Source organism: Primulina huaijiensis, unplaced genomic scaffold, assembly GCF_012295235.1.
Source record: "Primulina huaijiensis isolate GDHJ02 unplaced genomic scaffold, ASM1229523v2 scaffold37281, whole genome shotgun sequence".
Lineage (NCBI taxonomy): Eukaryota > Viridiplantae > Streptophyta > Magnoliopsida > Lamiales > Gesneriaceae > Primulina > Primulina huaijiensis.
In genome coordinates, this window is record NW_027358705.1 from 895,660 (window position 1) to 913,916 (window position 18,257).

The 18,257-nt window shown below is 34.1% G+C and overlaps 1 protein-coding gene across 1 annotated transcript; it reads right to left on the reverse strand.

The window, feature by feature from the left end:
* Positions 1-75: 75 nt before the first annotated feature.
* Positions 76-6,902, reverse strand: LOC140968474 (uncharacterized). Its single transcript, XM_073429433.1, has 9 exons — positions 6,711-6,902; positions 5,612-6,568; positions 5,134-5,399; positions 2,855-3,922; positions 2,601-2,759; positions 2,174-2,507; positions 2,001-2,071; positions 1,780-1,902; positions 76-711 (listed from the first exon to the last, which is right to left on the reverse strand). The coding sequence occupies exons 2-9, from the start codon at positions 6,543-6,545 to the stop codon at positions 367-369; spliced, it is 3,300 nt and encodes a 1,099-aa protein (XP_073285534.1). The 5' UTR covers positions 6,546-6,568; positions 6,711-6,902; the 3' UTR covers positions 76-366.
* Positions 6,903-18,257: the final 11,355 nt, after the last annotated feature.

The window sequence follows — 18,257 nt, forward strand, 5'->3', positions numbered from 1 at the left end:
ATTTGTGATCCTCGTTTCACAAGAGCTTATAAGGAAACAAAAGTTCCGATTTCGAAAATAACCGATACAATTAACTCAACTTCAAACAGGACAAGATCTTTCATATCGAACATTTGAAATCTGACGAGTGTTCAAAACAATGAATAGCAACCTATATGTACAACAATCTTACGTTGCATCATACACGTTCAAAATATCTTTCCTATCCTAATGGCGTAAATGAATGAAACATTGAGATTACATGTTAGATGGATCGCACAGAAGTACCTCGAGACATTTCAACAAACCAAGTCCAAAGCGGCTCTTAACTAAAGCTAAAACACTAACCTCAGCTGTACAACATGTTATCTAGTAATCATCAGGGATCTATTGGCCCTCCTCTGAGCTAGCAGAGGCCTCGTTCCCAACAATAGATGTCCCCCCGCCCTGTATCTCTTCTTCGCTGGACATACTATCTTCACTAGAACTTGAGAACGATTCACTTTCATCATCACTGACAACATCAGCCCTCCGTCTTCTTCTAACAATACCTCTTCCAGGTAAAGCCAGTCGTCCACGTGTTCTGGCTTTTCGCTTACCCTTAGGGAACTCTTCTTGTTGAGATTCAAAACTCTTGCTCCCAGCATCCTTGCCTCTGCTTTCTTCATTATCCTCTGAATCGATGCTCACTGAATCGGTGTCAAGCTTGCGTCGCTTTCTACTTCCACTGGTCTGGAACAGATAACTTCAAGCTCAGTTGATGTCGCGATTCATATTCAAACATAGAGGCAACAAACAATATTGATTTCAAATCCAACAGACAAGAATGGGAAATAACAACAAAATTTTTTCCCGCTTTAGAGAGAAATGATACAAGGAGAATAGATGGGAAACATAACATCCACAGGTGACTATTCTGAAAAAAGTTAGCAAGCTCTTTGGTTGCAAATCAACAACCAAAAGGCTATTGCGAAAATATACTAAAGTTCTAAAATAAAACCACAAGCAAAAAGATACAGAGGAAGCTCAAACAAGTTTTCACAAATAAACGAGAAAAGGTACAAATAAGAAAAAAATTATAATGCTGTTGCTTCAGTATGGAATTTGTTAGTGATAAAACAAGGGCATTTCATTTACTTTCAACACCAGACTGAAGTAAAATACTGGATCCCTAGACAAGCCTATACTTATAAAAGGATGCATGAATATACACTGACTAAGTGGCACTGACTTGATCCATCTCAAAATTATTATACAACAATGATTTGACCATCCTTTTTAAGTCCATAGATAGGGTACAGCCAATGCATACAACTTCCTAATAAACATGGGCTACGCAAAAAAGATCAATATGATTGCACTGACAGGTTTAAAATGCTATCTATGATAATTGATACACACTATCACAATTACATGATTATATTTGAAGCTCATATTTTCAAACAACATTGAATCACAAGAGAATCACAAGAGGATGCCAAGATTATCGAATTGAGTATCGTCTTCAAATGATGTGGGCTTTAACTCTTCATTTTTTATCATTCTATTTGCATTCTATGTGATCATAAACATGACTCGAGATGAAGGTATGTATGTAGAAATGCGCACACTAGCGACAATGTTTTAAACGTTGTGCGCACATAATTTTAGCACGATCATCAGGCATTAAAGTAAGAAGGGAAGGATCAAAGAAGTAAATGGACGGATACTTTTATATATAATAACCAAAATCAGTATTTGTAGGGGTTTCACAGATAGACGGTGCAGAGCTGAGGAGGTAAATAAGTTAAATAGACTTACTTTGGGACCACGATCGACCAAACGAGACCATTCGCTTCTGTTCCTCAAGCAATCAAGTACAGCCTGCGAGTGACTAGAATATGCATACCGCTCTCCATTGTGCTTCCTCAAGTGTGGCCAATGCTGAGTATGAGCAAACAAAAACTTCTAAGCAGCTTAATCACGAGTTAAAGAATTGGGGCAAGAAAGAAAGTGAATTTTCAAATCAAATTTATCAATACCGGAAGAACAGCATTGCAGAGTTCTTCGTAAGTCATGCGCTTTCCTTCACTCATAATCTCAGCAATCAAACCTACAAGTTACAGTGTTGTCGAAGTGAGGGGAAAATATCTCCAAGTATTCTAAACTAGAAAAGTGTCTGATAAGAGGACTTAATTTTTAAAGAGAAAAAAACCTGGTAAAGTACGACTAGTTGGATGCCCAAGTATCCGTGGATCATCATCTGAGGAATTCCTAGATGAGGGGTGACTGGATGATACATTGCGTCCATTGGCATCACTGGAAGATGATAAAGAGCTGCTCACTTTTCTCATCTTCATGGAGTGCACTGCCTTATCTGAACCACCATTTATTTCTCTTCTAGAAAGCCGATCAAGGCTGCATCCAGTATCTCGCCTCCTGCTTTCAGGTGAAGAAGGCTTTCGGTCCATCTTCTTAGCCTCATTGTCTCTCTCTTGACTATGATGTGAACCATCTCTAGAAAAATCCTTCACTTTTCTCCTAGAAGACTAATCACCAGAGAGATGAGACTCACCACTAACTCAAACGATAACACAAAAATTACCAAGAAGCTAACGAATCGAAAATCTAAGCTTGCTTACCATGCCATGATCTTTTCCACCACTGCTAGATGTTCGCTTCATCAGCATGCTTGTTGCAGTTGGCGATGCTAGCTGAGGTAAACTGCCAGCATGACGAATGCGTGGGACTCTAGGAACTCGAGGGGAGCTATTTAGTTCTTGATGCAACAGAAAAGCAAGCTGCCGAGAACATAAAAGATAAGGGTGATCGGTGATAAAAATTTCTCGAAAATAAGACAACGGAAGAGAAAATTAATTTTTGCTCTGGCTTGTACCTCTTCATCACTCAAGGCAGCAGGAACATTTGATGGAGATGGCGCAGCCACTGAAGCCAAATTTCCTCTAGAAGATGGATGACTACCAGAATGATAAAACTTGTCAGCTTTGCTAGGTACAAATGAAGCAGCAGTTTTACTCTGCAGGTTTGTGGAACCATCAGCCTGTGTTGGATGAGCACATTCCGCAGAACCTGGAACAGTTTTTACCTTAGATATCATTGGTACTTTAGAAGAAGAATGAAGGGTAAATTCCTTAGAATCAGAATATATTTTCTTGGAATCTGAAGTCTGTGACAACTTAGTTGACTGTGACATTTCTGATGGAGAGTTCAACCTTGAAGATTCTTTCACAAACTTCCTCGGTCTGCCACATTTTCCGGCATCCCTTACCAAATCATTAGCTGAATTGTCTTTAGTAGTTTCAGCAGTGCTTTCAGATATATCCTTCTTCTTAGGGTTTTGAGCAGTTGGTTTCAAATGATTGTCAGAGAATTTGGACAAGGTACTGGCTGAAGTTGTGGACTTTCCCACTGAAACCACCACTTTACGTTGGTAAGATGTTGAATTGGTGTGTGCAAGTTCAGAAGACCTTTTTCTTGCTCCCATGGAACCCTCTGAACCTGTTGGTTCTTGCTTGGAATGATAGGGATTACAAAGTGAATCATCAGATTGATCTGCTTTAGTAATAATAGCAACATTTGGATTCTTATTATCAGCATCCGCCCTGTGGTCACCTGCTTCAGAACCTGATGAAATAATCACTTTACAATTTTCAGAGAAAATATAATCAGAGGATTCTGGACGATGACTATCAGGCTTTGCAGTGTTCAACTTCACACGATCCAAAGGTAAAGACCCAAAGTCATCAACATCTACCTCTGCTTTCAATTTCTTATTAGGGCATGAGCTGGCCTCCTCAATGTTCGAATCTTGGCCATTTTTAGTCTCTTTAGCATTTGAACCGGCAATTGTCACATCTCCAACCAATGAATCCTTGTTATGTGAGCTAATTCCTACTCCAGATCCTCCTCCAATATCCTTACAACTCTGAATAATATCTTGACCCTACATAATATAAACAAAAAGTGGCAGTTCATAACAAAAATTATGCAAATAAACATAACCAACACAATTCTATAGTTGATTGACGTGTTTTAAATTATAACTGTAATTCTCAACATTCTAGACCGTCGTCTTCTTTTACTTGGTTATAGAGATTCTATAACATATCTAAAGTAGTTTTATGAAGGCAGATAAGTTAGAAATATTTTTGAAGGCACTAAAGATTATTATGATTGTAACATGCTGTGAATATTCAACCATTAAACAATAAATTCCGGTCAAGTGCTTGAGCCTTGATAAGTGCCGAGGTCAACCAAATGAGGAGGAAGAATTTGCAAAAAGGCAGAGAAGCGCTTGGTGTTGGCCAAAGAGAAATGTTATTTGCAAGAAAAAAAGATGGCTCTTTTTCGGCTGAATTGATTTTATATAGAAGAATGGAATCTATAAAATTTGGTGAGTACAAGCGAGAACGATGCTAGGTATGACATAGTGTTAGGTGGTTAGGTGCATTAAATCCTAAAATATAACGTTCAGCGTAGATTTCAGGCATGCTTTGGGAGCATAATAAGAGTAAAATGGTTTCTAGGAAAGACTATATCAATCATGGATATCAGTTTCCATGGTAAAAGGAAACAGTAAGCAGAGCTAGATTTGCAAACTTGAGATTTCAACTTTTCTTTTCCATGTTTAAAACATAAATGATCACCAACCAACAAGAATTTAGGGTCCGCCTGGAACTAACGTTCACTTTTACACTCCCCTTCAGAGTTAAAATTGTTTTTAATAGGAGGTACGTAGGCAGTGATTTCCAAATTCTAAACATAATAAACCAGGCTAAGAGATCAAGCTACAAAATAGCCATCCGTGGAAAATTCACAGATTGGTAACCAGTTCACACAATATAGTATACATAGTTTTACATTCCACTAACTAAATATGGCATGTAATCAACAGAAATGCCCATTCAAAGTCAGAGGCGGATTGGTATTCCATAAGTTAAACATGAGATCCTTTAACAATTAACATACAAGGTATTAACTGAAAGATTCTTTTTTTCCTTCTCTTTAAAAAATAAAATAAAATTCGGACTTCTACTCCCGTCAAGTGTCTCAAACTCCGGACATTTGAACTCATAGATAAAGATACTTTCTATATGCCATGTTGTCTCGTCTTAATTTAAGAAATTACAAGAAGTGACATGTGAACACACATACCTCCTCTTTCACAGATAGGCTCCCAGAATTGAGGTCTGAACCTTTATTACAAGAGTCAGATAAACTCACTGACCTCACGGGAACTTGAACCTCTTTGTTCCCTTTCTTTGATATCCCATTGCTTGAAACATCGTTCCCAAGAAAAGAATCTAAAACACGCCCATTAGATGCTAAATTTGTAGCACATTCACCAAGACCATAAGATTGTTGATCACCAAGAACACCTCTGCCACACTGAGCGCCATTGTTGACCTTAAACCCTTCATCTTGAAAACATTCCAATCGTTTCTCAGTACTTGATAATGTGAAACGTAATATTAAAAAACACCATGGTCACAACATAGTTCATGCAAGAAAATGCAGGAAGCTAGTCATAACTAGTTTTCTGTAACATATTTATTGACGATAAACATCACAATATAATGTCAATAGCAACGCAAACTTCAAAATAGAGAAAGCAAAATGAAAATTGATTCACCTTCTTTAGAAGCATGGGCAACTCGCTTTTTAACATCTCCCCCTTTCTCATTGCTCCTTGCCTTTTTCTTCGCACTCTGATCCTTGGAAGCACCGGATGTCTCTTTTTTGCGTTTGCCACAGTGTAATAAAATAGGCTGCGCTGATCTTCTATGATTCAAATTATCCTCAGAGCAAATAAAATCAGTATTTTCACTATCAGATTTCTTCCTCTGTCTTGGAGCCACTTTCTCAAAACAGATACCTCTTTCGGGACTTTTTATACCAACAGTATCCACTATTGGAGTAGGCAAGGTATTTTCCCCCTCCTTTGACAAAGAGAGTAAAATCCCAGCATTATTATCACACTGATTCGCATCTTCTTCACTTCTCTTTGTGACAAAATCTTCTTTATTTTCCTCTACCTCACCATCACTAGAGGAAGGAAATTCGGAATACTGAAAATTAAACTTTTTAGGCACGTATCCAGTAGCCTTCCACAGCTCAGGGCCAAAAATAGACAACGTTTTAATCCCAGAAAACAATCCAGGATCTCCACCGGGGACCCCTTGCACGTGAACCCTCTCCTCCATAGGTATATCAGTCAAAAGCCTAGCTGGCTTACGTGAGGAGGCACTTGCTGGGTTTGGATTGCTCATCCTCAACGTTTTGGTAGGCAACTCGACCAGAAACTCGGCAACTTCAGTCTCCTCGCTATCATCTCCAACACCACTAGTGCCATTTTTCCTGCTCTTACACTTATCACAAGCAAAAGATTTTTCACTTTTGACATAGCGTGAGCAACGTGTGTGAACCCACACCCCGCACTCATCGCAATTCACCATCTCCTCACCGTCATCGAAATTCACACCGCATACGCAGTCAACTGTCCATGATCCATCAACCCAGTCCTCATTTGCTTCCGATGTGGAAAGCCTATGCGAACGATTTTTCATCTCGACCGAAGGCCTCTCAAAACCTATAAATAATTCCAATCAATGAAACCCAAAATCTCCACAAACTACTACAGCAAACGATTGTAAACTCAAAATCCAGGTTAATTTAACCATATGTTTTAACCGAAACACAAATTCGGGAATGATTAATAAGAAAAAAGGTACCTCTTTACGAACAATTACCGATGGGAAAGGTCATCGGATTTAAAGAATTATCGTTCCGTTTGTGAGCAGAGAGCGGAATTGAGGGACAGTGTAATTTGGGTTGGTGAATGAAGTGGCGTCCGTGAGATCTCCAAAATATCGCGACCCGCTTTTTATAATTGGAGCATCCGATTGTCCCGCCCCGATTTAATTAAACTCAGGCATCCTGGGAAGGCGTTCGGATTATGGGTCAACCAAATAAAGTCGGTTTATAAAACTAGCCGCCACGTGTACATATTACATAAATATATTATATAAACATGTCATATATTTATATTCGGGAAATTGGACTTAACTCCCCAGCCGCCGTTTTTTTTTGTGTTCAGTCCCTGGGTACTTTTTTAGTACCATATTTTCACATGAAGTGTACCACATTTCCACATGAAGTGTACCACAATTTGTATGACATAGTACCACAATTTTGTGGGTAGGGAGTGAACCCAAATAAATGTTTTGGTTGGGGATTTTTCACCAACTTCCCTTTATATTTACTGTAATTCGACATAACTAATTAGTTGTATATACTTTTGTGTTTTGACTTTTGAAGACAGTTGAGATTGTGTTATTTATCAAAGAAAAACATCGACAATGGTTAAATTCAGTAGTATTATTTTTAAAATTGAAATTTGAAAGTATTTTAGTCAGAATCAAAAATTATATCATGACTCTAAATGATTATTTTAGGGTGTTCAAATATTATATATTGTATGGTTTAATATTTGTCAATCCGATATACTTCAGAGCTTTAGTCTGGTCCTGAATAACTCAAACTGGGTTATATCCAGTCTAGTTGCCCAATGTTTTTTTTATCGTAATAATTTTTATACAAAATTTTAACATAGCAAAAACAACTCCAACTAGTGTCAAAATTGGTAGAGATTGACCAACTTACATGTTATTGGATGCTTTTTTCACACATCTAATATGATTTATGTGATTAACGTAATTTACAAATTGTTGTGTTAGTTCGAAATTTTATCTAATACACATTGAAAAACAACAACATTTTCTCACATTGTTTAAAAAAAACTCATAGTAAGTTTGTAAAACTAGTTCAAAACTATCATAAAAACTTTTTAATATAATATTTTAAAACTAAATTTTATCAAAATATAAATACTATGGCATTAAAAACGATTGGACTACTTGAAATTTAATATTCACTTTTATTATGTTTTTTAAATAATTTAAAATTTCTCCCAAAAAGTTGTTTAATTTGGATACGAATTGTGTTAGGCATGTTTAACGTTAATTCAATGTTAATATTTGAACTAAATCGATTTTGTCGTCATTTTCTCCCAATGCGATCGTCGGCTGCACCAAAGAGATTGGAGTGAATGGATGGACTATTTTGTTAGCCGCCGTTGCCACTCAACTACTCCATTTCCTCCGCCACTGCACGTTTCTTGCCCGGGTAAACTTTATCTTGCTTTTCATCTTCCGTGTTAAACTCGATTACAATCTTTACTGTGCCTCGCCTTCAGTATAAAGGTAATCTTATGTTTGCCCGCCTTCGTTATCCCCTTCCCACTTTTTTTTTTTTTTTTTTTTTTTTTTTTTTTTTTTTTTTTTTTTCCCCCTTTTTTTTCCCCCTCCCTCCTTTTTTTTTTTTTTTTTTGCTGTGATGATGGCTGGCTCTTCATTCCGGAGTCGGCGATTCGATTGGAAGATAAAAAATTTCAGCTGCTCAGAGCTGTCACCAACACCAAACGCGGCCTAATCGCTACGACCAATCAACGCTCTTCCGTCGACGAGGCTCTGGTTTGTTTCCCCCCCTGGGGTTGTATTAGCATGTTTTGTTCCCTCCACACTAAGTTAAAACTCCAGTTTACTTATTTTATTGCTTGGTAGTAAAATTTGTGTAGAAAATGGATGTATTGTGTTGTGTTTGGCCAGATAGATCATAGATGTTGAAAGTTTGGATGCTAGGAAACCAATTGACCTCCGCATTTTGAATGGAACAGGGCGCTTTCAGTATACATCGGCCCCGATGTCCTCATTCTCCTACAGTCTGCTGCAACTCTTCCTTTCTTTGAGGTATAAGGGATTTGTATAAATATTTCCTGTCAACAGTACTTCGGTTCCACTCAGTTACAGTTGTTGCAATGTGAATATCTGTTATCTTGAGCACAGGTTGACCAAATTTTTCAAAAGTTTGAATGCGGAGATGAATCTGGCCATGGCACTGTCCGCAATGTTGTCAAGTGGAGCATCCCCAGATTGCTGGAGGTACTTCGTTCCATATTTCTTCTTGGATTGCAAGGATGTTTACCAAGTGTAAAATGTGGATAACAAAGTTGTATTAAATTGTTCGGTACTAACTGCTTCTATGAACATTTTATGCATGCATGACAAGTTGATTTCTCCAAAATTTTTGTTATTCTTGTACATGTGATGTTTGATGAGAATCCATGGGAAGATGAAACTACGATATTTTCTTTTGTGCATTCCTAGTTATGGGGATACCTGAACTTTATGGGATCATTTTCTGCATATATAAGGATGCTGGGGAGTTTCTTACTTCACTTTTTCTGGGTGTTCAAGTCAGCAAGTCTCTTAAACTCTACTACCACCTCTTTACCACATTTCAAATACCTAAAGAAAAAATTTATAACGAATTTTGATTTTAAACCAGATCCTAATTACCAAGAAGTTTGCTTTACCTTGCGCATTCTTAGTGGAATAACTAGCAATGAATAGTATAGCGATATTTGCTTCAGTTTTCAACACAAATTCTAGTGAGTGCGAAAAGTTTTCTGGTTGTGGATCCGAATTCCATATCGGAATGCAATATATTTTGTTTATTATAGTAGAATGAAATTATTTTCTCCTCTTATTCAAAAACAAAAAAAAAATTTCTCCTAGTATTTTCTGTAAAACCCACATTTATAAAACTCTGTACTTGGAAAATGCAATTTTCTTGCTGTTGCAGGAACAAGAAGGTGCAACCTTGGTTGTGTCTGCAAAATTTTCAGTTATTTCTTCACGTTACATCTACCTCGAGTTTGAAGAGGTTGGTCTCTGAAACATGAAGTATAAGTACTTTGCATTTGATTCAACCTTCCTCGTGCCTGTAAATTTTTCAGTTATTTCTGCAGGTAACAACTACCTTGAGTCTGAAGAGGTTTGCCTCTGAAACATGAAATCTCATTACTTGTCATTCACTTTTGGTGTTAAGATCACTGAATATATACACGTTAGCTTTGATACTGCATGCTGTATTACTGTCTTGACGTTATCATTGTGAAGAAACAAGTTTTTAAGATTTAAGTTAATGAACATGGACAGCTTCCAACTTGATTTTTGAAGCTTATCATGTACTCTAAAAGAAATGTAACTGCTTTTGCAGATCTTGCGGTTCATTAGATCATTCAAAGCTCAATTTCCTGTGAGAAATTCACAGAGGTAGATATTTCTTGAAAACAATGATCATAATTAAGTTGGAGTGTTGTTTAATATGGATGTATATTTATGAAGGCGATCAGTTGGCGGGCTTTACTACCTTTGGTGGAGTTTTTATTTTCACAAGGGCTCAATCCTTGATTGATCTGATAAAAAAAATTGTAAGCAATTTACTTCATATATCATCACCCAATAAAATGAATTTTTCTTAATTTATTGTAATAACATTGCTATAAAATAATAACCTCTTAATTTCATTCTAATTTTTTTATCAAATAATTCATAAAACAATTAATAATGAAAGCATTGTATAGCTTGCTTGATTTCTTACTCCCCTGTTAATGATTACAAATCTGTATAATCTAATGAAAACAAATTTCTTGATTTGATACATCCCTATATCTTATGATAATAATTTATAGAAAACTTTATTAGGACAACAATGGTTGTCATATTTATTAAATTGTTGAATTTGATTATTACTTATTCGACATTGCTCAAGCGAAGAAACTCATGTTTAATAATTGATCCAAACACACAATTGAGAGCATACCACTTGATTTATACTATAGTTGGTAAAGGTGTGATCTAATGTCAAAAGGTTTGATACCTCATTTGATCTATTCCTTGAATTGTGCGACTCTTGGGACTCATGCACTAAGTTTTCATTTCGATTCTCACACCATGTTTCAATCCCAAACATACTACATACTTTATCTCGTTCATTGAGCTTGTGCATCAACTAAAATCATGGTTATATTCTTGCCCATACCTATTGTAACCGAAACATAAGGTTTTTTGTTTTTCACCCGCAGATAAGAACGTCTACCACAGACTTGTTTCATTGTGTTATTATGTATAGACTAATTGCAGTGCTAGTGGAACGTATCCCTTTATAATTGCGTCACAAAGAGTGACTTCAACACACCAATGGTAGAGGTGCAATGGCTACAAGAAGGTGCCATGAGACCTACCTGGAACATAGCCATGGGATGTGAGGGAAGGTTTCTGAAATTTTTGTTCTAGCATCTTGTATACTGGTAAGCTTGTGGGCTGTGGTGACATGCAGGTATTGTGAATGTATTCATACGACTACATCGTTATATCATTTATTCATATTCCGGGCATTTTACATTTATATGTTTTTGGTTGTCATTGTGTATATGATGATTAATACCGGCGAATAATTACCTCCATGTGGGGCTATTTGTATGTGAAATGCGTGATATCCGGGTCTTGGACCTTGACAAACAGGTGCTGGGAAACTGGAAGAGAGCTTGGGTTCAATGACAGTCCCTAGAGAATTTGAATCAATATTAACATTCTTAATCTCTCATCAATCAACATTTTAGGAATTATTATATCGAAAACTTTGTTTTGAGATTACTATCATGTCCTACCAGTATGCCTGGATGGGTGTACCCATATACGTCGGTTCGGTTTGGACGGTTTTAATATTGTGGTCATCTGTTTTATTTCATATTCTTACAAAACTAAACTGAAACCGGGCTTCAGTTTTACCCGTTGTTAAACATCTTTTCGTTTTTACCTTTTTTTAAATATTTATTTTTCATTTAACACATTTTCTTTATTATAATGAAAAATATTCAAGATATCGCACGAGTAATATCAAAATTCTTAAATATTGTTTAACATAAATAACTAGTAAGCCAAACTAAAAATAATAAATTTGTAGGAAATTCGTAAACGACGGAAGATTAAATAAACTTAAACAAAAGCGAGGTGGAAAATAAAATAAGCGACACTCGGTATTTCAAAATAGAAAAAAACAATAAATTACGTACAAAAAAATAAAACCAAATTCTCAACAAATTATATAATTAAAACTCAAAATAAGCCAAGGATGACCTTTCTTTTACGTATATGAAACTCCAAAGTAACAATAAATTACGTACAACAAAATTAAACTAAAAAAACACACACACACTTTCGTCTTTTTACAACAGATAAATGTCAAAAAAATTGGTTCGACATTTCAATAATTGAGAGACAGGATCCATCCTCTAAGGCATCTTCTCTCATATATTCGGAGACATATAAAAAAGTTTCAATATAGTTGGGTTAAATCACTTCTACTAATTAATGAAGATCTCAATATCTTATTAACTAGAGAGTCTCAAATCATTTGTTCCTCGTTTGTCAAAAAGTTTAAAGCTCGCTAAAAGTTATGTACTACTTTGATTAGAAATTTTACATCACATGATATTCTCTATTTACTTAACACTTTTTTTTTTCAAATCGAGAAAATTAAATTAGATGATATAAACTAGATATCCTCACTTTTTTTTAATAATAACTAGAAGATTACAAATATACGTGCATTAAAATCAATAATTAAAAAGCTAAAAACTCGATATAATTATTAAAATATAAGCTAAAAAGACATTGATATTTCAGAAGTACTAAATATTCTTGAAACCTGTATAAGTATAACTCTCCTCATGATGTATGAAACAGATGCATGCACGATTTGAGAAGAAGCTCGGTCGGGACTTGAAAATCAGTGAATATACTGTTAAAGTTAGCGCTTAATTCTCGAGTCCAATCAAAAGTTTGATTGAATTTAATGAACAGTGACAGCAATACTGAGATTGCTTTTCATGCAAACTACAACATCACAAATTTTATTTTTCCGATCCATAATAATAATAATAATAATAATAATAATAATGTAATATAATATATGCATTTGCCTCTTCAAGCTAGAATATTGAATGACAAATTCTGCCGTCATCCCACTTCAGCTTTTTCCTAACCGAGTAATTTTTTTTTGAGACGTCAAGAGTACATTCACAGATCATTACTCCAGAAATAATTATTAAGTGCAACGAATTAAAACTCTGGTATTATGAAGAACACAGTAGAAGAAACATGATTAAGTGAATAATCATATTTAAATATCATGTTTAATTCACGTCTGCATATAAAGATAGAACATATACGTATTCGTCTATATACATTAACTCTAGTTAAGAATTGACTGAAGAACTTGGAACTACTACTTGTAAGGTGTAACAATAGGGTTAAAATTTATTAGTATCATATGATAAGTAGTGAGAACAAATTCAACTATACGACCGACAAGAAATAATTGAAAAGAAGGCTAAAAATAAAATTAAAGAAGGAGGAGGAGGAGGGGATTGCTGGTAAGTAAAAGTGAAGTGGTTGCTTGGTCAATTGTAGGCTAAAATCATGATTAGGGTTAGAAATCAAAAGAGAAAGATAAAATGGTGATTATGATGATGATAAGACGATCGAGGGAGATGGTAATCATGTAGTAACGGTATCTGTATATTTATTTTTTGTGTTAGTGATAGAAGGGAGCACTCATGGATAATAATTGTTCTTGCATTCATTCATCAGTTCTCTTGACTTGCTTGCTCCCAGTATTTTAGTCCTCTAATGTAGATTTTTTTCGATTTCGGTCTTTTTCACCAGAGTGCTTACGTGGAATCTGACATGTCATCACTGTCTGGTTTCTCCGATGTCATCTGAGCATTTTCTAGTGTCACGTCAACTGTTTCTGACGTCATGTCAGAAATTTGTTGGCAAAAATTAATTTTTTTTATAAAAAAAAATCCGGTTAATTTATTAAGATTGAGAAATAGAAAATTTGCAAGTTACGAGGTCAAAAATGAAATTTTCTTAGCTACGAGTATAATGCATGAACTACTTCCGTTTAATTAGCACAATAGTTTGCTGTATGTTTAAACATATATCTATGTTAATTAGTTAGTAGTGCTGTGAGTGACTTGGGATTTGATAGGAACGAGAATATATGTTGCTAATTCATTATATTAATGAGACTTTTGTGAAGACGGCTATTAATTAATTAGTTCATTGGCAGCCTTAGAGAAATTTAATCTTGTCAATCAAATCTAATTATGGTTTTAAGGGAGAGTCATTCTGAAAATGATCAATAGATGATAATATTATTATTGTTATTTTTAATTGAGAATATTAATGGATTATGATTGAGTATAAACCTGGAATATCGTCCCATATTTAATACTTTGATATCAGATAAACTATAAATCATTAACAATAATAATGTTGTTAATATTATTCGTACTTATTTCTTGATATGTCATATATACACACACATATATTTAATAAGAAAATAATTAAGGTATACTAATGTTTCGTGTAAAATATAATTATGTTTGAATAACTTCCTTCTTTTCAAATTAATGCTTGAGTTTTTGTTTCATTTTATTCATACTTTTACACTATAATATATTTTCTACCAATTGAATTTTATAAAATACCCTTATCAACTTCAAAAAGTAATATTTTTCTCATTTACTAAAAAAATATTATAAAAATCTATCTAAGCAAATTGGTAATTTATCCATAACTATCATCATATCTCATTCATATATTAAAATTTAAAAACTAAAAAAACGCAAACATTATCCGAACAATAATCACTTATAACTGAAACAAAATAATCACATGAATTTTTTTCATAAAAATAAAATAATGTCCAAAATTAATTACCCACAAAAAGTCAATTATGCTACGACAGTAGGATATGCTACAAAGCACAAAGATGATGAAAACCGAATCTATATCAATCGATTGGTACCATCTGAACTAATTCTTCTTTCCCACATACGTTAACTACCAAACAAGACTCGGAATTTTCGTATAAAACGTGCATTCGAATCCCCAGAGGTGCAAAAGTTTTTTATTTGTCGTAAAATCTTTATTAGCAAATCATCGAATGATAATGGATTTACACGTACAACGTATCGTTAATCGTGGGAATTGGTATAATTTCGCAAGCAAAACATAAAGTCAAAGGAAAACGACACAACGTTAATTGTGATAAAAACATTTTTGTCAAGTTGATTGACAAAGTCAGACTTGTTTGCGAAAATGAACGCCTCATTCATATATTATTGGTAAAATTGTAATTTTTTTTATCTCTTGTATTTGACATTTTACTATTTTACTTTTATATTTTATCACGTTATAATTTATTTTTTGTCGATGTGATGCGTAATTGATATAATTTCATACCAATCTTAGTCGCAAATTCAATATTTGAACTATAATACATCAAAATATAGAGTTATCAATAAGATTTTTGACTTGTTTAATTCAATCCCGATTTCAAAGTAAAATAAGAATACAACAAGTTAATTTTTATTTTTTTCCCTTTTACAATAAAACGGTGCCGTTTTAATCCACAGCACCCTCACAGCAGGGGATCCGTTCCCCAAAGGTTGTGGCTAAATTAGGATATTTTTAAAATAAAGAAAAGTATTTTAAATCCTATAATCATGAAAAACACATGCATAATGATCAGAATTCAGATATATTTAAAATTCACATGTAATTTATTATTGTTGCAAATTATTTACTTTTAAAATATTTATATATCTTTGCATGATACTTGAAAAAACATCTTAATAAAAGGCATGCATTAAATGCTGTCATATTTTAAAAATCAAATGCAAAATATTGATTATAAATTTATGAGTAGGTCTCTTATGAGACGGTCTCACAAATCTTTATCTGTGAGATGGGTCAACCATACCGATATTCAAAATAAAAAATAATACTCTTAGCATAAAAGGTAATATTTTTTCATGGATGATCCAAATAAGAGATCCATCTCACAAAATACGACCTGTGAGATCGTCTCACAAAAGTTTTTGCCTAAATTTAATAGTGTCTAGGTTTTATAGTCCGTCATTGTAGCCAAATTATTAAATTTTGCAATTGTATCTTATTTTGTTCAATCTTCCAATTTTAATTAATTCCATATTATTAACCAAAATCTATAGATGAAACACGAAGATCAAACCTTTGTATGAAGAACACACGAATATTTTAATTAAGTAAGGCTATGCTAGAAAATCTATATTTGGTGGCCCAATAAACATGTTATAATTCCATTTCACCTATATACACATCATTTATAATTAATTTTTTTCCTAAAAAAATGCCATTTTATAATTTTTTTTTTTTACCATAACAACTAATTCTATCGATAATTCAATTGATGTCGTGCCATGATATTAGCATATGCAATGATAATGTCGTACAAGTGGGTCTGGTGAATTAAGGGTTTTTTGAATAATAATAATAATAATAATAATAATAATAATAATAATATCAGTATGCATGCAAAACATACGCAAAACTATAATATATAGATGCGTTTGGGAGGAACAATTTGGTTTGGGAGTGGTTTTAATTATGGAATTTGAACGCATTTCAAATCGATCACAATTCACAAATTATTAGATTTGAAATTCACTAAATATAAATCATCCAAATGAATTTGAAATTCATGAATTCAAATCCATTGATCCGAATGCACCCTGACTTTATTAAGTAGACACCACAATTTAGTAAACACACTAATTAACCTTACACGAAGTGCTAGTACTTGCGAGGAAGAATTTGAACGTTATTTGTATCATATTAGACTGTTAACTACTAAAACTTTCGATATTTTACTTAATTTAAACTAATAATTATATTGAATAAAAGAAATTAAATTAAATGAATTTGAGAAATTTTAGAATCATTGACACGAAATAAAATAAAGCATCATTACCATTACCAAAGATTTTATGCTTCTATGGTAAGTACATGCAAGGTTGGTACTAAAACTTTCCTTAGTGATGAAAGAAAAATCAGTTCATAACAATGATAATTTTTTATAAAACAAAGGGAAAAATATCTCCGTCCTTACTAGCACCATATTTCTCGACATATATCTATCTTTTCAAAAAAGGTCGTTAATGTTACATAAGAAAAGTTTTGTTCAGGTAGATTTTCACCTCCCATTGCTGAACTGTTGGCAGTGAAGGAAGGTCTCTTGCAGGCTATCAAACTCGGATGGTGGAAAGTGGTCCTTGAAGCTGACGTTCTAATTACTGTAATTCAAGCTATATATTCTCCAGCCTTCATTTTTTCCTTGGATTTCTTGCTAGTAGAAGACATCGCTCTTTTGTGTTGCCAAGCACCAGATGTCTCTTTTCAACATCGTCGTCGGGATGCTAATCGAGTAGCTGGCATTCATACATTAATTTAGAGATGCAAATGCAAGAGATCAACCCATAGTACGTAATTATAAGTAATATAATACATGGTTTTCATGATTCAATTTGTCCACATGACGTCACCACGACTCTATTCACACATGCATGCATACACAATGATCAGCTGCATTATAATAAGATAATGGTATTACTATAAGAAGAAGACGTGAGAAAGTAGGGACTCGTTCAATATCGGAAAATAGTCATTTAAGCTGACATTCATCTGTTAAACGTGATGAAAAACACGAAAATAGACACGATAGATTGACATCATATCATTCGTTCGGCCATGTGAAAGAGAGGAAAAAAGAATATGATTTACGTAATGGGTGTGAAAATAGTGGTTGTTTGGAGGGAGCTTTTCTTTGAGATTTTAAGGTCGAATGTCACGGTTTGGGATGGACTTAGTTTAGACAATTGAGACCTCTAACGCCCAAAGTAGGTCCCGTTCCCCACTTTATGCTACCTATAGTGGGCCCTTTTCCCACTCTATTTAGTCGGATCCATCATTATGTTTCATAATTATGTATATCTCTAAATGAGTATATATACACACGTGTTGTAATTGTGGTCCCAAAATTAATAATATAAATACTTTAAATTTAGAGATACATTACATTAACAAAATAGAAATAAAAAGTGGCTTATACTCATTGCCCATTTGAGTTCGGAAATATCCGATCCATTCGTTTTAGCATAAGATACAAACAATTAAGGACATTATCCTGTTTAATGATTCATATTTATCCTACATATAATACAAACCTGATAATGGAACATTAAAAATAAATTCCCATGATTTAGAACGAGGGCTTCTTTTATAAAAAATAAATAAATTATTTTGAAGAGATTTCCTTCTTGCCAGCTCGATCTCGCTATATGGTGTATATCCTTTGGATTTATGTGGTTGGTATTATTGAAGAAGCTAAGGCCCCACTCTAACTCCGTCATACCAAAAACCTCAATTCCCATGCATATAACTTAGCCCTACAGCTTTATATAAATCATCTCCTCCTCCAAACCC

Excerpts from the sequence above, each read along its gene's own strand:
- LOC140968474 (XM_073429433.1), bottom strand. The coding sequence starts at position 6,545 with ATGAAAAATCGTTCGCATAGGCTTTCCACATCGGAAGCAAATGAGGAC. Across the intron at positions 2,760-2,854 it reads CTGCCTTGAGTGATGAAGAG|CTTGCTTTTCTGTTGCATCA; the intron begins GTACAAGCCAGA and ends TGTTCTCGGCAG. Across the intron at positions 2,072-2,173 it reads AACTAGTCGTACTTTACCAG|GTTTGATTGCTGAGATTATG; the intron begins GTTTTTTTCTCT and ends TGTAACTTGTAG.